This window comes from Ambystoma mexicanum, chromosome 1p (assembly GCF_040938575.1).
Source record: "Ambystoma mexicanum isolate Mex_15411 chromosome 1p, UKY_AmexF1_1, whole genome shotgun sequence".
Classification (NCBI taxonomy): domain Eukaryota; kingdom Metazoa; phylum Chordata; class Amphibia; order Caudata; family Ambystomatidae; genus Ambystoma; species Ambystoma mexicanum.
In genome coordinates this window covers 411,881,037-411,903,240 of record NC_090921.1, presented here as the reverse complement: position 1 = coordinate 411,903,240, position 22,204 = coordinate 411,881,037, and the positions used below count along the sequence as shown (strand labels likewise).

At 45.5% G+C, this 22,204-nt stretch overlaps 1 protein-coding gene across 2 annotated transcripts in view; it reads left to right on the top strand.

The window, feature by feature from the left end:
- The window catches only part of CPAMD8 (C3 and PZP like alpha-2-macroglobulin domain containing 8), a 1,947,746-nt gene that overhangs the window by 1,573,635 nt on the left and 351,907 nt on the right, over positions 1-22,204 (top strand). For both annotated transcript variants that reach the window (XM_069649211.1, XM_069649210.1), the window contains exon 35: positions 7,496-7,737. In XM_069649211.1, coding sequence (XP_069505312.1) covers positions 7,496-7,737 — 242 coding nt within the window. The remainder of the gene's footprint in view (positions 1-7,495; positions 7,738-22,204) is intronic.

The window sequence follows — 22,204 nt, the reverse complement described above, 5'->3', positions numbered from 1 at the left end:
ATGGAGGAGCCCACCCCCCGAAAAGGGGACAGATGGGCGTTGTAAGAAAACTAAGAAGCGGTCCCACTCTAGAAGCCATTCTTCGTCTTCTTCGACAACCAAGCCAATTTATTAGCCTTAGCCCAAGGTTTACAAGCTGCAAGTGGGCTGGACACATCCACAGATCTTGAGTTCCAGCAAGGCCAACCCTACAAGCATACTAATGCTAAATTCAGAGCCTTAGTGGAAACAGTGGTAGACACCCTTGGTCTAAAAACATCTGCTGCACCTCTTCAGGGATATGAACTGATATTCTGGAAGAAGGTCCAACAGTGGAGGATAATATGCCTTTCAAACCAGCTATAGCTGACACCTTAGTCTTCTTATGGCAGCACCCATGCACAATGCCTCCCGTAAGCGCCAATTGCACGGGAAAATATAGGCCGGCAAGAGTAGATACTTTGTTTCCTCTCCATGAACCCTTCACCAGAAGGGTTGGTTCTGCAAACTTCCACTATCACCACCAGACCTGCAGCCTCTCCGTCCAATCTACCCCCAGATAGAGTGGTTGAAAACTTGACGCCATGGCCAAGCTTGTTTTTACTTCAGACAGTATGGCCTTAAAGGCGACTAATGTGCCATACGACTTTGATAAATATTTGTATGGTGATGGAAGTCTGTAGAACAAGCCACTCAATATATCCCGGAAGGGGACATGCAGGATGGTTTCATGCCGCTGGTGGAGGATGGGAAGTAGGTGGCCAAGTAGTTGTTACAAAAAAAGAAAAGTAAATTCTGAGAGTCAAAAATGTTGCTTGGCCTAGCTGGCCAAGCCTGCCTTTAGCTTTGTCTCAAGAGGCAGAGGCTATATAGACGCTATGTACGCTATAAGCAGTAGCTCCCACAAGCCAGGCAGTGGCAGAGGTGTTTCTCGCATCCCGGAAGGGGCAATGGGGCTTCTGAAGGCCAACAGCCAGCAGTGTAGGTGGCTCCGCCCTATAAACTGCTTTGATTTTCCCTCTCACGACTTACCGGTTGGTGGACGGTTGGCAGGGTGTTGGCTCCAGTGATAGGAGAGATGTCTGGGCCCTGCAAACGATTCGGTGGGGTTTTGTCTTCCCTTTTTAAGAAAGCCATTGGACCGACCCCCACCCTCTCCAATCCAACCGGTACAGGTGCTCCAGGCAGAGCTGAGAGCCCTGTTTTTCAAAAGGGTGCCGTGGAAGAGGTGCCTCCTGATCAGAGAGGGTCCAGCTGGTTTTCCCAGTATTTCTTGGTGCCCAAGAAAGTAGGAGGTCTCCGTCCCATTCTGGACCTCAGGGCCTTAAATAAGTTCCTGAGGAAGGACAAATTCCGGATGGGGATGTTGAGAGAAATTCTCCACGCTCTTGAAATTCAGGACTGGCTGGTGTCAAAAGATCTACAGGACACATACCTGGACATCTGGTTAGCTGGGGGAAGTCAACGGGGCAAGTCTTATCTCATCTAGAGTGCGCTTCTCTATGACTACACTGGCTTGTCTTCTCTATTAACCTGAAGAAGTCCAATCTAACACCAGTCCAAAATCTCCAGTTCATCGGAGCAGCCCTACATACTCGGATAGGGAAGTCTTTCCCTCCCAAAGAGAGAGCTGACAGCATACCACAGATGGTACATTTGTTCCGGAGCCACACCACTTTACCAGCAGCTTCCTTCCTCCGCCTCTTAGGTCTCATATCCGCCTGTATTTTTCTAGTGCCAGAGGCCAGGCTGCATATGAGATCCCTTAAGTGGCTCCTAAAGGACCAGTGGTCTCAGTACCTGGAAGCGCTCAGAGATCCTCTCTGAGTGTCCATCCAGGTGGTCTTCGACATCGATTGGTGGGACAACCGCAGCAATCTTACAGCGATTTGGGGTGCTCACTGCAAGGAGTTGCAGGTGAACAGCCTTTGGCCAGCAATGGAAGCGAGGTGGCACATCAACAGGCTGGAGTTGCGAGCCATCAGGCTATCCCTGATGGCCTTCGCCCCATCCCTCAAGGGGAAGCATGTTCTGATTCTGACAGACAAAACAGTGACCATGCACTACCTGAACAAACAAGGTGACGTGCACTCCCATCCCCTCTGCACAGAGGTGATGCAGCTGTGGTTCTGGTTACTGGAGAATCAGACTTCGGTCTCAGCAGTTCATCTGTGGGGACAGAGAACAATTTAGCGGATGCTCTGAGCAGGCAGAGCACGGTCTCACACGAGTGGAAAGTGTGCCAGGAAGTCCTGGAAGATGTCTTCTCTCTCTGGGGTACGCCAGCAGTGGATCTGTTCGCCACAGAGTCCAACAGGAAGTGCGAACAGTTTTGCTCGAGGGAATTCCCAGCAAACGGCACACTGGGGGACGGGTTTCTAGTGGACTGGACTGTTCCTCTCCCACTACGCCTTCCCCGATTCCCATCAATCCTTGGGTTCTCAGGAGGTTCAGGAGCTTTCGAGGGACTATGATCTTGATCGCCCCTGACTATGCCAGGAGAACATGGTTCTCCGATCTCCTAGATCTGTTAATCTATCCACCTCAATGATTGCCTTGGCGTCCAGATCTCCTGACCCAGTCGGAAGGTCGAGTGCTTCACTTGACCCCGGACTCCCTCAACCTCCATGCGTGGCTCTTGAGAGAATGAGGTATTATGACTGGGACCTCTCAGAGGAAGTACTTGAGGTGTCGCTGTCTGTCTACAAGATCTCTGTATGCATGCAGGTGGAAAAGATTTGAGGCGTGGTGCATGGAGCTCATAAGTGACCCCATCTCTTGCCCCACTACTACAGCAATGGAGTTTCTTCTGTCACTGGCCCCAGCAGGCCTTCATGTCATCACAGTCAAAGGATATTTGGCTGCCTTGTCATTTTTCAAAAGGCCCCCGGATCAGTGTTCCTTCTTCACTATTCCAGTCATGGCCCAATTCCTGAAGGGCTTTCTCAGTAAGTTTTCGCCAATTCTTTTTACTGTCCCAGATTGATATCTTAATCTGGTTTTGACTTATTTGATGGTGGCTCCGTTCGAGCCCATGCACTCTGTTCCATAAGGCTGTTATCCCTTAAAACAGCTTTCTTGGTTGCAATCACATCAGCCAGGAGGGTTAGTGAGCTGCAGGTGTTGTGCTGCAAACCTCCATTTGTACGTTTCTTTTGGGGGAAAGTTTCTCTCAAAGTCAAGCCTGGCTTCCTTCCTAAAGATGTTTCAGAGTTTCACCTCTCTGTCTATTGATTTGCCTGTCTTTTACCCTCCTCCCATCCCTCTAAAGAGGAAGAGCGATTCCACCGTCTTGTCCCCAAAAGAGCCGTACGTTTTTATGTGGCTCGTATATCCGACTTTCCGAAAACTGACCAGTTGTTCATTGTCCAATCATTATCCCGTAAAGGTCTCGCCATAACCAAGCAAACCCTGTTGCGTTGGATTATTTTATGTATATCCGAATGTTACCAGTCGGCAGGCAGGGAGCTTCCTTCTAGCATCAGGGCACATTCCACCAGGGGGGTCTCAGCATCTTCAACCCTACAAAGGGGTGTTCCTATTAGAGACAAATGTTGTGAAGCCACTTGTTCATACCTGCATACATTTGCCAAGTATTACTCTTTAGATGTTGCACATGGAGCAGACGCAAGATTTGGTAGAGCGTTTCTGAAAATGCGCTTGTTTAATGCTTTCTGCCCCCCTCTGTTATTCTAACTGCTTGGAGAGTCATCAAGATGAGGAATCTGCGGGAGAAAAGCAATCCATTGAAGGAGAAATTACTTACCAGAATTATCTTTCCATGGATTCTTCTCCTGCAGATTCCTCATTGTCCCTCTATCCATCAACGCTGAGAAAGTCCCTGTGGCTTAACGCTTCTGTCCTAGCAAGGTGACAACTGATGATGGCTCTAAAGTGACCTCTTCAACCTTACTGATAAATTGTTATTAAAAAAACAAACATGTTTTTCTAAATCTACTAATTCTGTGGGGTCTCCCCATTGGGAGGTATCTCATTGTTACTTTTTTGCAGGCTGGTTAGCCTCCCTCCCGTCGTTTTCCTCTGCAGCGTTCAGGGACGTGGAAAAAAGGGAGGAACTGAAGCATGGGGCGCAGTGACGTGGTATTTATATGGCACTTGATGTCACGTCCGGAGCTGACGATCGATCACCGAGCAAGATGAGGCGAAGATCGATGGCCGAGTCGAGGTCCACTATGCCCCCTGTTGAAAATGTTTCCGAACAGCAGAGCTGGATGGGGATATCTACCAAGATGAGAAATCTGCGGGAGAAGAATCCATGGAAAAATCATTACAGTAAGTAATTTCTCCTTATTCCTACAACAGAAAATGTTCTGAGTTACTAGAACAAGTGATTTTACTTACCATTGAACTGTGTTCATGATCTGTATGATTCCCTACTATTGGTTTACTCAAATGAAATATTGCTTATGTCTTCTATTGTGTTGATTAGTTGAAATAGTACTTACCTCAATAACGTTGCCTTGAGTATATAAAATAAATTCCCTTGTTACCATAACTGCAAGTGTGTAAGAGTTTCTGTGGGCTTATGTATTTACTGAGTTCATTCTACTTACCTACAGCTCACATCCTCCTCCTAAGGTAAGTCTGGTTGCTCGCCATTCTACTAAACCTTTGAGTAGTAAAGACTTATACTAAGAGTTGGGGCTTGTATACCAAGGGATAGTTTTATGAAGTCTCCCCTTTGGTAGCCTTTAGGAAAATTCCCCTAACATTTTACATTTTAAAAACAATTGTTGGACGTTTTAACTTTAATAAAAATAGGTTTGAAAAAGAAAAGTGAACAAATATCCCAAAACACACTCATGAAAAATAATCACAAAGAAGATGTCATGTGGCTTCAGTGGGAAACAGAGATGTTGGGGTGATATTGAGAGTGATCTGTTGTAGATGCTATTGTTACCTTGACCGAAAGAGGAGTAAAACAAGGCTGCCCGCTTGCAGCAACATTATTCTGTCTATTTCTCTCAGACATTGGCGAAACCTTGGGGGCTGTAAAATCATTTCCCCAAAAAATGAACGCCCCCGAGATAGGTTGGCTGCTATACGTGGATGACATAGTCTTGTTAGATCTAACTCCAATTGGGCTAAAAAGGAAACTGATTGCCTTGCAAAAATATGTCTCCACCAACAAACTCAAAATAAACCCAGTAAAGTCAGAAATTCTCATCCTGCAAGACCTCACTGGGAATAAAACAGCAAAAAAGAAAGGGTTTGTGTGGCAACTAAACAATAAACCCTTAAACTGCGTGAACAAAGTAAAATATCTTGGCATGTGGGTGAACAGTAATCTTAATGATGGCCCTTGGACAGAGAGCATAAAAAAAATGCAAACAACTGGCTTGCCAAGACTCAATCATTAATATGAAATACGGAAAATTCTCCCTAAAACCGGCACTGGCTCACTACAATCAAAAGGTAGTACCTGCCCTAATACATCGCACTGATTATGCATTGGGAGCACCTTTTTCCTTATAGCCTCAGCTAGAGAACATGTACTGGAGCAGAATCCTAAAACTTTGGAAGGGACTACCAATATCTTGTCTTCGATATGAACTAGGTCTGGTGTCAATCAACGCAAGAATAGCGTGGAACATGTTATCCACGTACAAGAAGATCATCATTGAAAACTGTGCTCCACAGTTTGATATCCTTGCTGATCTAGGAAAATGCAGCGAAGACTTTGTTCCAACCAAATGGGTGGCACAATGTGAAAAACACTTGGCAGACCTGAATACCGACAGTGACACATTGAAAAAGAACCCAAATCTAGTAAAGAAACCTTAAAACGTTTGACTCTATATTGCACAGGGCTCAGATCATTGCAAACTAGACACCTAGGAATGTTTGAAGCTTGGTGGGCGAGGCTTGCAAATTCAAAGGGTAAATTGTCATATGCACTAATGAATTATTTGGACAAAATTAATTCTATGCTCCTAGAAAAAGCGAGGAATACTGAACCTGAAGCTTAATGGAACAAGTGGTATGACATGTGAGATATGATGCATGTTGTAGGACAAGATCCACAATGATGAGTGCACGTAAATGACTAGTAAAATGATGTGGTTTTGATGTCTTTTCTCGTATAAAATGTTTATTATAAACTAAAATAAATTAAAAGAAATTAAAAAAAAGAAATTGTTACCTTCTATCCTCATCCACTGCTACTCCTTTGCACTTTGTTGTCCTTTGATTACTGCTAATCCATTCTCGTACTCCATGCACTGTTGTGTTGTTACCAGTCGCCTCGATGATATCACTGCCAAGGTGAACCGGCTACAATCCTATGATGTCACCAAAGTCAGTTGGGGCTCTGACGTGATGAAAGTGGGGTGCTGCTAATAAACTCCTCATCCCTTCACACTCTTTCATGTCATGGACCCTGCCGTTTTATTTAAAAAAACATCATTTTTGAAAATGAATGAAGGGCACATGGTTTTGGGGAATAGAGGTGGAAGCGACGCCCGGACACAAGAGGGAAAGTTGGGTTAGCCCCCATAATAGTGTTATTAAAAGATCTGTGGCTACAGAGTAGGGAACGTAGAAGGTAGTGTGGAGAACGAGACAAGGAGATTATGGCCGCAGTGAGAAAAGCGCTTAAAAAATTATTTTAATGAATAGACTGCACCAAGATACAATAGTTTCAAACTTACATTTTCAAACTTAAATCATAACATTGCAAAGTGACATGGAAAAGAATCACCAACTCGAATTTAAGGTCAAGCCAATAGGAACATTTTATTACAACACACACACTGTGCCAGAGAGCAAAAATAAACTGAAGTTGAGTCGGTTTTCCCACAAGAGGTAAATGCGCTGGTCACAGCCAGAGAGGAAGCACCATATATAATGTATTTGTATATACATTTCTATGTATTCCACCAGGCAGAGAGTAGCTGTCATAATGCAAACTTAAATTCAAAGCATAATGTTCACAATTTGTGATGGCCACACTATGGCATAAATCTGGAAACTATAAAGACAACACCAGGTAATGGTATCCAGTTTGAAGACCGTGTACATAGGAAGCGTATGTGTTAATTTTAGATCAAAAGATCTAATATAATGTGCTAACAGATACAGTCTTCAAATGTGGAAAACAGTGGGGCTTGGTTTCCGGCATCGAAACTTTAGCATAGTGTCTCAATAGATGGGACACGACAAAAGAAAAAGGTGTACCTTTTTAACTTTAATTTTTGAAATGTTATGTTCATTTATCTAGTTCAAACTAGATTTCCAAGTTACAAGACCTATAATCAGCTCAACGGCTTGAAATTGAATGATTTGTAGGTGTATATGAAATGTTCCTATTTTAATAGGAAAAGACCATGCATTTGAGTTGGGAGCCAAAGAGGGCACAACTTGCTGCAGTTGTCTGCAGGGCACATGGCAAAGGACATGAATTGATGTCAGAAAAGAGATGTTGTGTGTCAAGACAACAGATTGGGCACGAAATGGGATAGTCCTGTTGTGAACTTTTCATCATTTCTTTCCACAGATTGATGTGACATACAATGTGCCTGACCCAGTAGCTAAACCAGCATTTCAGCTGTTGGTCAATCTGAAGGAGCCAAAACCGAAAAGACACCGTCGGCATCCCCACCATATCAGGCCACTCTCATTAGAAGATAACCGATCTGAACTTGTACACAGGGATCAGGCCTTGGCAGATGATGATGAAGACCCTGCATCTGATGAAGATCGCCAAGAGTACAAAGTAGGCCTGGAGGCATGTATCAGGTAAAAGAAAGAAGCTTGATGGCTCATAAGCGAGGTCACCTTACTTAAAACCTTTATATGGTTTACATTCACTTACCTCAATCACTTCTCCTGGCTCATAAAATTGTCCTCATCTATCAGCCCTTGGATAATGAGGATATATTACTCCATCAATGGACAAAGATACGTATGTTCTTCCTCTTACCCTACTACACATGTCCTACTGCCACCATTCATTTATGTAATGCCCTGTTGAGCCATAGACTGTGATCGTGTTCTCCTGTGAGTGATTATGCACATACGTGCTTACAAGGAAAGCCTGAAACAGTAGCCCCAAACACTCACAGCACATATTGTGCAAAAACACCTTCCCCCCTCCTTTGAGTGTGAGTGAGGCTCACACCTGCATATTAATCTGATGGGTATTATGCAGCTTGCAAATGTTATAGATGTATATGGTGAGAATTATCCTGACGTTTAGTTGTGACATCTAGAACCGTTTCATGTTTTTCTCAAGTTTAAAATGTAGAAGTTGACCAACAGAGGGCAGGGGTGTGTGATATATGATATGATATGATAGGTTATTTATAACACGCTTAATACCCAGAGGTTTATAAGCGCGAACCCAGAGACCGAACCTGTGGTGCTCCTTTTTGTCTAGCTTCCAAGGCAAGCATGTTGCCGCTGAGCTATCCTCCCGACACTGTGGGTGTAGGTGTGTGGAAGGACTGGAGGAGACTGCAATGACGAATTTCAGATGCATCACAGCAGGAGAAGCCCAAGTGGAAACAGTATTGTACAATTTGTTCGAATTTAATTCAATGCATGGTAGATGTGGGGGAATTTGACCAGTACCATTTGTTGGAATATATTTGAACAAATTGGATAATCAATACCGAACATGAGGAGCGGGGGTCGCAGGGGTGTACCCCGCTCCCTATGTTTGGTAGTGATTGCCTTTGGGGGTAGCAGGGGTGTCCCCTGCTTCCTATGGACTGGAGGCGGGGGACGAGGAGAAAAGAAAAATAGAAAAGCAGATCCTGCGTTGTCGATTCCGACCCACGTAAGAGGGATGGAGCTGACACTGCAGGGTCAGAAGGAAGCAAGGAAGCAAAAGGTAAGTTTAGGGATTTGGGGGGGGTCAAGGTTTTGCCAGATTTGGGCACTGCAAAATTGTATTCGCGGAAAAAATGACCACGATCAATCCCGCCACTAACAATTCTGTCATGGTCATGTCACGTACATCCAATGGAAATCAATAGTAAGATTCAGTTGGGGGTGAGGCATTATTGGGGTCTCAAAACCCCTATACTAGCACTAGAGTAAACATAGGGAAGCAGTGTTAAAATGGCATACAGATTGTCCCAGTAAGACAGGCCTTGCCCAGCACACAGGTGGAGCCAGCAGAGTGACAGAGGAGGCTCTGACTGCCTGTACAGAAGTAAATAAAACAACAACTGGAGATTGATTAGGCAAGGATTTAGCATCCAGTCTGTATGGTCAAATGCAGTCCTTAAAGAGCACAAATGGGGGAAACGGTGGCAAATCCTCCAGCTGGTAAGAATACCAGTTCTTCCAAAAATCCCAGTAACAAAAATTCAGTTTAGGTAAAGGGTACATTGTGACATTAAAAAATCATTAAAAAATTAAAAAACTGTATTTTAATGTCACAAACTCACAGGGGCTGGCCTAAGCCAGCTCACCAATGACAATAGAAGTCAACCCCGACCACCTTCACATGGTGTGATATGGGCAGCGCAGGGACAGAGACTAATCTAAATCTGTAAAGAACAATATGGAGGCTGCCTCACAAAGAGCCCGAGGGGACATAATTGGCATTTTAGGCCTACCTCATGGCTACCTTTAAAAAAGGAAGCCCTTAAAACAAAATGACCAAGAGCAGAACTTAGAAAAATACATTTGTAGGTAAATTGTTTGACCAGTGCAGTAAATTGGCTACCACCATTAGTGAAGCCAAAACTAAATTACAGTAGCCACATGGTTAACGCTTAAAACCAATTCAGGGTGATATATTCACCGTAGAGAACTAATGGGGTGCTTAAGAAGCACATGTGGGGAAGGAGTCTTATGGGCAACCCAGGACCACATTCTCATAATGAGAAAAAAGGGTTGCAATGGCAGGGGGAATTTAGTAGAAGTTCCTCTGGCCACCAAAAAAAAAGGTTGGTTAAAATATAAAAATAGGGGAAAAACCGAGAGTTAAAGCGTTCCTCAAATGTGACCCTAGAATTTCCCAAATGGGTTCCATTAACACCGAACCGAAGATGGTTGTTATGCCCCTTTAACTGAGAAGTCAAGCGGCATGCTGGACACAATATCCCTGGCTCTGAGATGTCATGTAGCCATCTATTTTATATTTATTTAGTTATATGTATTTACACAGGAAAGAACAATGCTCTTTTGATCACAAAAGAACATACAATCAATAAGAAATCAGATTCGACAGGAAGCAGTGAGCTTCTTAGAATGGGGTGCGTTCGAGTGGCATTCTGACCTGGTTGTGGAGGGGAGTAAATGGAATATTCTCCGCGGACACTACATTTGTGGACTTACTTAGAATTTAACTGCAATTAGACGGAACAGCCAGCTGTGTTAGCGATGTGATCATGATGGATGAACTGCTGGGGTGGAAGCAGAGAAAATTAGGAGCAGAGGCAGGTTAGAGGCAAGGGACAAACTTTAGTTAGAAGGCAGATAAAAGGTGCATTAAGAGAGTAAGTCAGATGGGAGGTGGCAGGCTTTTAGTTTGGTTTTCAACAAATCGTGTGGACTGTTTCTTAGATGTCCAGGGGAAGAGAATTCCATGCAAGTGTAGCAAGAAGAGAGAATAAAATAGAAGTGAAAGGAAGCACAAGGAGGGCGAGGTGTAACGCTCACCTGGCTCCCACGGAGGCGCTGGTCTGGTCTGGGTTGCTGTGGCCTCTTCAAGCGTGATGTGCAGAATTCGGACCACAGATTGAACAGGACCCCCAAATCTTGCTTGTCTGGCCCGTAGGAATATCCTTCTGCAGATGAGAAAGGGGATTAACTGTCTGCTGAATAGTGTGCTTGCTCCCCCCTTTCCCCCTTCGTTCTTCTCTGACTTCCTCCAAAACCCCCGGTTTAAGCTCACCTTATGGTTTGGAAGGATGAACTCTCCATCCTGCTTCTGGTGCAGGGGCGCGCGTTCGTCCAGTTACTTCACTGGTTTTCAGAATGCGCTGGCAAATCCACTTGACTTTTCTGAGCGATACGCCGTAAGTATGAAGATGCAAAAGTTCAAGTGTGAGCCTCCTTTTATGTTGTTTTTCCTAACCTGTGATCTGTCCTTTATTTCAGGTGCAGAACAAAGGCGATGCGTTGAGGGGTTAAATTGCCGGTGGTAAAATCAGGTGAGTTAGTGATGAGGGCGACCCCTCTAAATGTCTTTATAATTCCCCAGTAATGTCTTTTGTCCTTTCCCCATAGGGGCCGGGGTGCGGTGCCTGCCAAAGATGCGGCGCCGACCCGAGATGTGGAATGGTTCACCAAGAAAAGCCGGTAAGTAATATGGCTGAAAATTCGGCTTTCCTCTTGTGTTCCCTTGCTCACCTTTTGTCTCTTCTTCTCTCCCCTAGGTGCAGTGATGTGGCGACCGGTGCTGAGAGCCGCGATGGAGCCGGGCGGCGTCTCGGGAACAGGTGAGTGAAGCGCGGCGCTGCAGCCAGCAACGCGGTGCTTTTAAATGGAAGTATTCCTTCAGGAATGCTGGCGTGAAGATTCCGGATGCAGGTAAGAAGGTTGAATAAGTTCTTGGTTTTCACCTTTCTCTTCTCTTCTTTCCTTACAGGTGTTCCAGGTTCGAGGCGGGCGTGGCTGGAGTCCAGGTGCAGGAGCAGACACAGTGAGCGTTCAGCTGCTGGGATGCAGAACAACGCGAAGCACGTGTGGCTGTCCGGGCGTGGCTTAAATAGCCTTGGAAGAAGTTCCAGGTGAGTATTCTTCCACAACCCCACCCAAGTAACAAAATAGTTCCTTCAGAAAAATAGTCCCTCCTAAGCCTCATTTGGCTTGGTTCTTCATGCAGCATGGTCTGCATCAGGTGAGTGTGCAGCATGGTCTGCTTCAGGTAAGTGCACCAAACACTTCCCCTTATGAGCCTGGCGCCTATGGTGCCAGGACTGATGTCCAACATGAGCCTGGCGCCAACGGCGCCAGGACAGAGTCCAAAGAGCCCCTATAAAGGGCCGCTGGGCTTTTACCCGGGGGCGTGATGCCTGCTCCCGAGGGTGCTGGGCCTGGCCTGGTGCTCCGGGGGTAGGCATCATGACAGCACTCCCCCCCAAGGCCCCTCCCAAGGTCGTTCCCTCAGGAGGTTTCGGTTTGTTCGGGAAATTCCAATGGAACCTTTTTACTAGCCGAGGTGCATGTACGTGGTCGCTGGGTTCCCAAGATCTGAGGCCCGTACCCCTTCCAATCAATTAGAAAGAAAAGTTTTGATTTTGAGATCTTAGAGTCCAAAATGTTCTTCACCTCGAATTCAGGCTCCCCATCTATCTGGATTGGTTCTGGTGGCTTTATTAATCTGGTTCCTGGTTGCACTGGTTTCAAAAGCGACACATGAAAAACGGGGTGAATCCGCATGTTAGCTGGTAGATCTAGCTTGACTGCCACTGGGTTAATTATAGCTTTGATCGAGTAAGGGCCTAATTACCTTGGATTAAAAGTCCGAGGTCCCTTGAGCGATAAGTGTTTGGTAGCCAACCATACTTGATCCCCTATTTGGTATGGAGGCGCCTCCTTTCGATGCAGATCTGCATTCTTTTTGTATTTCCCTTTCGCATGTTGTAAGTGTGCAGTAGCATCCTTGAAGGCTTGAGTAATCGTAGAATGCAAATGGTCCACTGCGGGCATTTCGAGGCTCAAAGGTGAGTCCAAGTCTGAAGTACGAGGGTGATGTCCATATAGGGTATAAAAGGGGCTCTGACCAGTTCCGGAGTGTATTGAGTTATTGTATGCATATTGAGCCACCCATAAAATATCCTTCCAATTACCCTCCGATTGGTGCAACATACATCGTAGATATTGTTCAAGGGTCTGGTTCGTTCTCTCCGTCTGACCATCGGTCTGTGGGTGGTGGCTGGTTGAGAGTCTTACGTCGATTTGTGCCAGTTGACAACACTTTTTCCAAAAATGCGAAATAATCTGGCTTCCCCGATCAGAGATTAGTATGGACGGGAATCCATGCAGACGGATGATATTTTCGAGGAATTCCTTGGCAAGAACAAAAGCTGAAGGTAATCCTTTTAACGGAATAAAATGGGCCATCTTGGAAAATAAATCCACCACAACCAGAATAGTATTGTATCCATTACAAGAGGGCAGGTCCGTGATAAAATCTAGTGACAAGGTGTGCCAAGGTGCTGGTGGAATGTCTAAGGGTTGAAGAAGACCGGCGGGTTTTGTTTTTTGACCTTTGTTTTGGGCGCAAACTCCACAGGACATCACGAAAGATTTAATATCCTTTCGCCAGGACGGCCACCAGAATTGTCGTTTAATTTTTTCCTCTGTTTTGGCAATGCCAGGATGTCCTTCCATCAGAGTATCGTGATGACGGGAAATAACCAATTCTTGCAATTCCTTTTCTGGCAAAAATAAACATCCTTGGAAGTAAGGTAAGCCATCGTTTATTGAAAAGTCAGACCCCCTTTTGATCCAATCCTGCAAGGCTGAAGAGTCCAGGAATAGTTTTACCCGTGCTTGAATGTCTTCAAGGGTTTGTAAAGTGGTTATCCCCAAGATTCTTTGTTCGGGAATTATCGGCACAGGTTCTGAGTTTGTGTCCATTTCTCCCATTCCAATTCGAGATAGCGCGTCCGCTTTGCCATTCTTACAGCCAGGAGGGTAAGTGATTACAAAATCGAACTCAGCAAAGAATAAAGCCCATCGGAGCTGTCGTGAGGACTGAGCCTTGGCAGTTTTTAAATATTGTAAATTTCGGTGATCAGTGATCACGGTGATGGTATGCCTGGCGCCAAGAAGATAATGCCGCCAAGCCTTAAAGGCGGACTTAATGGCTAATAATTCCTTATCGGTGATTGCATAATTTATCTCCGGCGGCGAGAACTTTCTGGACCAAAATGCTACGGGGTGCAGTTGGTTAGTTTCGGGGTCTCTCTGAGACAGGACAGCTCCCATGGCTAAGCTGGATGCGTCGGTTTCGACTATATATGGGAGATCAGGACGCGGGTGTTTCAAAATAGGTGCGGACGTAAATTTTGCTTTTAATTCCTGAAAGGCCTGTTCAGCTTCCTCGGTCCATTCAAAACGTTTATTCTTCCGCAAGAGTGCAGTGATGGGTTGCACCACCCGTGAAAATTCCGGGATAAACCTGCGATAAAAATTGGCAAAACCAAGCATGCTTTGGACACCTTTCACCGAACTAGGTGATGGCCATTTGAGGATGGCATCCACTTTCCGTGAGTCCATTCGGACCCCTTTAGGTGTCAGGATGAATCCAAGAAACCCAACCTCGGTGGTATGGAAAACGCATTTTTCCAGTTTTGCAAACAGTTTGTGCTGGCGCAATTTCTCAAGGACGGCCCTGACATGTTTTCTGTGATCTGATTCCGAAGAGGAGTACACCAGAATGTCATCGATATACACGACAACACAGACATCGATGAGTTCCCGAAGGACATCGTTCATGAAGAATTGGAAGGCAGCAGGCGCGTTGCACAACCCGAAAGGCATCACCTGGTATTCGAATAGTCCATATTTTGTACGGAAGGCCATTTTCCATTTGTCACCTTCTTTTACTCGTACCAGATGATAAGCCCCCCGGAGATCTAACTTGGTGTATATGCAAGCGTCCTTCACCTGGTCAAGGAGTTCAGGGATCAAAGGCAGAGGGTAACGATTTTTAACAGTTATCTGGTTCAATGCGCGGTAATCGATACAAGTTCTAAGGTCGCCTTCTTTTTTTGGCATGAAGAACAAAGCCGAGGATGCCGGAAACTTTGACGGGCGAATGAAACCATTGGCTAGGTATTGATCCAAATATTGTCTCAAATGCAGATTCTCCGGCTCAGTAAGGGCATAAATCCTGCTACAAGGGGGTTGTGCACCGAGCACCAGATCGATTTGGCAATCGTACGATCTGTGAGGAGGTAACGTGTTGGCCTGTTCCTGTTGGAAGACGTCCTGAAAGTCTTGGTATTCCGGAGGTAGTTGCATGGAGACAGAGGTTAGTGATGCTAGACTGATCTTCAGATTTTCTGGGTAGCAGGTTCGTGCACACTCCGGAAAGGTTATTCTCTTCGCTCGCCAATCAATTTGAGGATTATGTGTCTCTAACCAAGGGATTCCGAGAATAACCTGAAACTGTGGAGCCTTGATTACATCAAACACAATTGCCTCCCGATGGCCGTCTGGACCTACAAGTGTCACCTCAGCTGTGGAATGTGTTACCGGTCCCGAGGCAATTTCGGTACCATCAACTGTGGTGATGACATCTTTGCTGGTTTTAGGACGCAGAGGGAGGTTAATCCTGGAGACCAATTCACGATCCACGTAGTTTCCTATAGCCCCACTATCGATGTATGCCTTTATTGCATGCAACCGCTTAGGCTGTTCCGGATCTATGAGGACCATTGGCACAATGAAATGCGAGGTCTGAGAGTTCGTTGTCAAGCTCGGCAAGCGGACCCCTATGCTTGTCGGGGGGGGGTCGTTTCCCAATACAGAGGTTTCATGGATTTTATCAGCGGCTCCTACCACCTTCCTGGACGGCCTTGCCGGGCAATCTCGTGAAAGTGTCCAGAGGAACCACAATAAAGACATAAGTGCATCTGCCGTCTTCTTTCACGTTCCTTTTGAGTTAAAGGTCCTTTAACTCCTCCGATTTGCATAGGCTCAGAGGCTTCAGCCCCCTTGAGGTTAGCGTGGGTCTTGACTAACACCCGGGTCTCAAACTTGGACCGATCTGCTTTTCTGTTTTGCAGTCTGTGATCCAATTGGACCACTAAGTCTATATATTCTGAGCATTCTTGTGGTGGATTTACAACTTGGACCAGGACATCTTTAAGTTCTCCGCGTAGACCACGATAAAATAACGTGATTCTTTTATCCTCTGGCCACCCAGTTTCCACAATTAGTCTATTAAAGGTTGCAATGTAGGAAAGGATGTCTTGATTGCCCTGTCGCAGAGATAGAAGTTCGTCATCTAGAGCCTGCCCCTGGGAGTGACGAGCAAATAACCTTTCCATGCTTGCTTGAAATCCTTGAAAATCACGAAGAATCGGGTCATCTTGAGTTACCAGTGGAACTGACCAATCGGCAGCACTGCCACTGAGATATGACAATACAAAGGCTACCTTGGTCTGGTCATTAGGGAAGGCCCCAGGTCTGCACAGGAAATGCAAACGACACTGATTCATGAATACGGCGAATCGTTTGGGGTCCCCAGCAAAGCGTTCGGGTGGAGCCAGCGGCATGTTTCCAGGTAAATTAATCTGCACCGGGTTACTGGAAAGCACAGGAGCGGGGTTCCCTCCGGAACCGGGTAAAGGAGTTTGTCCAGCTTGACCTTGCAAAAGCTGTCTAGCCAGGTCATCAGCTCTTTCCTTTGTTACAATCACTTCCCTCCTGAGAGCATTAGTCTCTTGACGAGCGGCGTGTACTTCGGCCCGTAATTCCCCCAGTAGTTGGGCCAACTGGTCAGTCTCAGAAGTTTCCATAGCGCCTGGGTGGGAATTTATAGGAAGGCTTTGCGTTCTGTAACGCTCACCTGGCTCCCACGGAGGCGCTGGTCTGGTCTGGGTTGCTGTGGCCTCTTCAAGCGTGATGCGCAGAATTCGGACCACCGATTGAGCAGGACCCCCAAATCTTGCTTGTCTGGCCCGTAGGAATATCCTTCTGCAGATGAGAAAGGGGATTAACTGTCTGCTGAATAGTGTGCTTGCTCCTCCCTTTCCCCCTTCGTTCTTCTCTGACTTCCTCCAAAACCCCCGGTTTAAGCTCACCTTATGGTTTGGAAGGATGAACTCTCCATCCTGCTTCTGGTGCAGGGGCGCGCGTTCGTCCAGTTACTTCACTGGTTTTCAGAATGGCGCTGGCAAATCCACTTGACTTTTCTGAGCGATACGCCGTAAGTATGAAGATGCAAAAGTTCAAGTGTGAGCCTCCTTTTATGTTGTTTTTCCTAACCTGTGATCTGTCCTTTATTTCAGGTGCAAAACAAAGGCGATGCGTTGAAGGGTTAAATTGCCGGTGGTAAAATCAGGTGAGTTAGTGATGAGGGCGACCCCTCTAAATGTCTTTATAATTCCCCAGTAATGTCTTTTGTCCTTTCTCCATAGGGGCCGGGGTGCGGTACATGCCAAAGATTCGGTGCCGACCCGAGATGTGGAATGGTTCACCAAGAAAAGCCGGTAAGTAATATGGCTGAAAATTCGGCTTTCCTCTTGTGTTCCCTTGCTCACCTTTTGCCTCTTCTTCTCTCCCCTAGGTGCAGAGATGTGGCGACCGGTGCTGAGAGCCGCGATGGAGCCGGGCGGCGTCTCGGGAACAGGTGAGTGAAGCGCGGCGCTGCAGCGAGCAACGCGGTGCTTTTAAATGGAAGTCTTCCTTCAGGAATGCTGGCGTGAAGATTCTGGATGCAGGTAAGAAGGTTGAATAAGTTCTTGGTTTTCACCTTTCTCTTCTCTTCTTTCCTTACAGGTGTTCCAGGTTCGAGGCAGGCGTGGATGGAGTCCAGGTGCAGGAGCAGACACAGTGAGCGTTCAGCTGCTGGGATGCAGAACAACGCGAAGCACGTGTGGCTGTCCGGGCGTGGCTTAAATAGCCTTGGAAGAAGTTCCAGGTGAGTATTCTTCCACAGCCCCACCCAAGTAACAAAATAGTTCCTTCAGAAAAATAGTCCCTCCTAAGCCTCATTTGGCTTGGTTCTTCATGCAGCATGGTCTGCATCAGGTGAGTGTGCAGCATGGTCTGCTTCAGGTAAGTGCACCAAAAACTTCCCCTTATGATCCTGGCACCTATGGCGCCAGGACTGATGTCCAACATGAACCTGGCGCCAACGGCGCCAGGACAGAGTCCAAAGAGCCCCTATAAAGGGCCGCTGGGCTTTTACCCGGGGGCGTGATACCTGCTCCCGGGGGTGCTGGGCCTGGCCTGGTGCTCCGGGGGTAGGCATCATGACACGAGGTATCGCAAGGTAGTCGAGGAAGCAGAGCAAAGATTACGAGAAGGTTTGTAGAGTTGGAAAGAGGAGGATTGATACAATGGTGCTTACCGTCGATCGGTTTGTCACCAAGGGAAGACATTTAGATTTAGCCCACTTTTGCATCATCAGCCATGCAGCCTGGTGACTGTACGAGTTAGTAGGCGTTAAGTTAGTGAGTTCAAAGCAAGACCTGGTGCGAATCTAGGCCAGAAAGCTTACTTTGTGAGACCAAAGAAGATGCTGGCACAGTAGTCCAGTTTAGAGAAGACAGTCTATAAGAGATGCTTGGCAGTGTTGAAAGTAAGGAGGTGCCCGATTTTCCGAATATTTAGGAGGTTGAGGCAAGCCACCATTGCACTTTTGCAGAGGTGTGAAAAGGGTCGTAGATGAGACAGAGGTTTCTAGCTGAAGAAGAGAAGGGGACAGTGTCAGGTCAGAAATGGATAGGCAGGGGAAGATATGAGAGAGAGTATTTGGCAGGGAAGAAAAGCACCTCGTTTTATAGAGTTTAACATAAGGGAGTGCAAAGCTATCCAATATTTAATGCCAAAGAGACAGTTGAAAATTTGGATACAGAGATCAACAGAGAGTTCAGAAAAATAGAAGATTTGGGTGTCGTCCGCAAAGAGTTGATACGAGAACCCAAAGGAATTCCCCAAGAGCAGAGGTGTAGAGTGTAAAGAGGAGGGGACCCAAGACATAGGGCCTCATTATGGGTTCGGCGGTAACAGTAGCCGATGGACCCATAGTTAATTACCAGCGCCTGACTTCCCGGTGCCACCGGACTATTCCAAGTCCGGTGGCCGGGAAGTCAGGCGCCGGCAATTTTGTTAGTCCCCATACCCATGGAGTCCTATAGGCAGTAGGCATTAATGAAATAGATTGATCAGACTGTCCTTTCTCATTTCCTACTGCCACATGCCTTCTCAGAGACCACTGCATTGTAATCTTAGGAGCCCATCTACTACTGAGTATGACATGGACAAGCTTGGCAGCGGGTCTGAGTAGTGTGACCACTTACCTAATTCTCGATCAGAGAAGGTGGCTGTAGAGGGCCTAGTTGATGCAGGCGGCTCTATGGGAGCCAACAGCAACATACTGCCCACCATAAATGTTCCCTCTTCTCTCCCCCCAAAAATGAACCTGTACTGTTAGAAGGAATCTAAAACACACTCCCTAAACTATTAACGGATGAGGGGAGATTGGGAGATGAAGCAAGAGCTTGCCAAGAAAGAAAAATCACAGACTACTTAATTTATTCCTGTCCTGTTCTTGCTTCAACTTCTCCTGCTCCCTTTGCTGGCTCTTGTCTTGGCAATTTGATTTGGAACTGAGTGAAGATAAGGATTAAAGAACTAGAGTTGTTTTCCAGGATGACTGCTTTCTAGAGTTTGGTGAGTCCCTGAATACGCCAATTTCCCATAAACTAGACACTCCAGGTAATTCATTTGGAATGACTCACTTCAATATAATACTTCCGTCATTAATTGACCAAAAGACACCAATGGGTTATGGCTCTGTGGTACTAACCTCACTTTCTGCTTTGAATCTTGTCCTACGCTCTCCCCATTACAATATTCAATTTGAAACCAAAAAGCATGGAATCTATTTGGACAAAATGCTGTGCTGTATGGACCAATTGGAAGAATTCCCCCTTTAATCTCAATGTCAAAAAGGAAAACAAGACAACCGGGGCTTACCATAGGACAGGAATATGTCCCATGTTGTCGTCCAAAACATAGAGCATTGCAATAGCTCATCCTGTTGTAAGGGCGCCCAAGATCCCAAAGAACCAGCTGACACAACAGTTGCAGCATATGGACTTGAACATCATATCGTCCACTGAAGGTCTAGAAACTGTCCCCCCTACTATTCATGAAAAACCAATACAGTACCAAGACACTGAGAACACACAGTCCAGTCAGGAAGGACAGCGTGACTTAACACCTGTGAAAAAGTAGAAAATAGAGAGGGGAAAAATGCTCAATACCCTGTGGACTGAGAAGGGGGAGTTCCAGGAAATTCCTGAGGTGACTTCCTATAAATGGAAACAAGAACATTGTGATTACTGGCAAATTTGATTAATCAAAACCTACTTTTGAATATGAGATGTCGACAAATCTAAAAGAAAGTCCTGCCTAGCTTCAAAACTTGTCCAAAATGATAAAATTCTTAATACAAAATGTTACAGAAAATACTTCTTTACTTGTCCCATTTTTACAAAGAATACAGGCAGTGGGAAATGAATCTGCCATAGATGACAGTATGTTAAATTCACCATTATCATTGGATCCACTTAGTGGAAAAAGTTCAGTGCTAAGAGACCAGATAGATTATTTAACCTCTCTCTAAAAGCAAACCCTTCCTTATTGTCTATTATTCTGAGTGATCTTTTTTCCAACACCAAAACAAGGTCTTTATTCCATGAAACCTGGAATCAAAGCAACATCGTTTCCATCTACAAGAAAGGCTTGTGGAAAAATTGAGAGAATTATCACCCCACAGCTCTTCTGGATTCAAGTAACACAATTCTAACAACACTTGTACTGAGGGACCTTGAAAAATGGCAATTCAATGGTAACATTATATAGAAATACCAAACAGGGTTCAGAAAAGCTATAGTCTTATTGTTAACTTACTACAGCGAAAATCCCTTTCTAAGGGAGGTAATCTACTACACATTGCCTGTGCTGACCTTTCATCAGCATTCGACTGTAATGATAGGACCCTCCTTTGAAATAAACTGTTTAAATGGGACATTTCAGGAGGACTTTTAAATATCTTGGTTTTACTTCACTCAGATACAGTTGCATTGCATCTAAATATGTCTGGTAACATCACTAAAGAACTGCATCTATCAATAGGGCTGAGACAGGGTTGCATATTAGCGTCCTGCCTCTTCAATTTTAGCAGGTTTGTTCAGTTGTCTAGATGCCACCAGGTCCAATCCTTCCAGAATTGGACATTTAACCATAAAAACATTAACCCTTGCAGGCGACATTATGATATATATTTTTTTGTAAACTTTATTTAGATAGCAAGCGGTCAGGTTACATTGACGTTCTCTTTTTTAAAGAATGTATACAATTTTTAGTTACCTTGCATTCAGATCATACAGTATCAGTTGCATTTATTACATTGCATTTCGGTAACTTTTATAGCTGGGTTTCTCTCAAATATTCTCGGAATGGTTACAAATGTCCTTGGGTCTGTTCATCGCCGTCATTGTCCCAACATAACTGTCCTCTCTTTCCTGCACATAGGTGAATGCTCTAAGCCATTCATGTATTTTCGGGGCTGACCTAGATTTCCACTGCAGTAGTATGCACTTTTTAGCTCCAATACATCCCATGTTGAATAGTCTACAGATTTTAAGATTAGACTTTCCAATATCCCCCAAAGTACTTAAGGGGAAGTAAGGTCAGGAGAATTTCTGAGATTGAGTGGAGGGTTTCTGCCACTTCTTCCCAAAATTATCCCACCCCGGGGCAGCTCCAGAACATATGAATCGTGTCCGCTCACCTTACCCCACATTTCATGCATTTGTCTTGTGTTTCACAAAAAAATCGCAATACCCTTGAATGGGTTAATGGAGCCTGTTTAACACTTAGAATTGTATAAGTCGCAGGCCGGAGTTGAGGGAGACTTCCTTGGTTAGGTAGCACAATCTCTGCCATTTAGTGTCGTCTATGCTTGTTTCTTTGTCCCTCTCCCATTTCCCCTTTACAGTGCTGTGTTGAGTAGTTCCGCCCTGGATCAGCCCGTATAACCTGGAGATTAGCCCCTTACGTTCTTCCTTCAGCACTATAGCTTCAATACAGTTTGAGGGCTCTGGTTCCTTAGGGAATGATGGCCACTTTTTTCCGCACTGCCGCCCGCATTCTAAAGTATTGTAGCATTTTGATCAGGTTATCAACCAGTTTTGACTTAAAGTCTTCCTTGGTTACAAATTCGCCCTCTGGGAATAAATCCTCCAGCTTAATTTCCTTCCCTGCGTCCCATGAGACCTATAGGTCTGCATCAAATGTTGAGGGAAGGCCTGGGCAGTTCCATAATGGCATAGCCCATTATATGGGGTGGGTGTGTCTAGGCACTTAAATATACTTTGCCATGCATTTACTGTCATGCAAACGGGCGCGAATGTGCAAGTGTCTATGTAGTGGTTGTCTAATATGACTGATATGAGGTCTGTCGGGGCTGCTCCATTATGTTCTAGGACTCAGTGTCATGGCCCGGGGTCTGTCTGATACCAGTAGCTTGCGTAATGGGCCTATGCCACCAGGT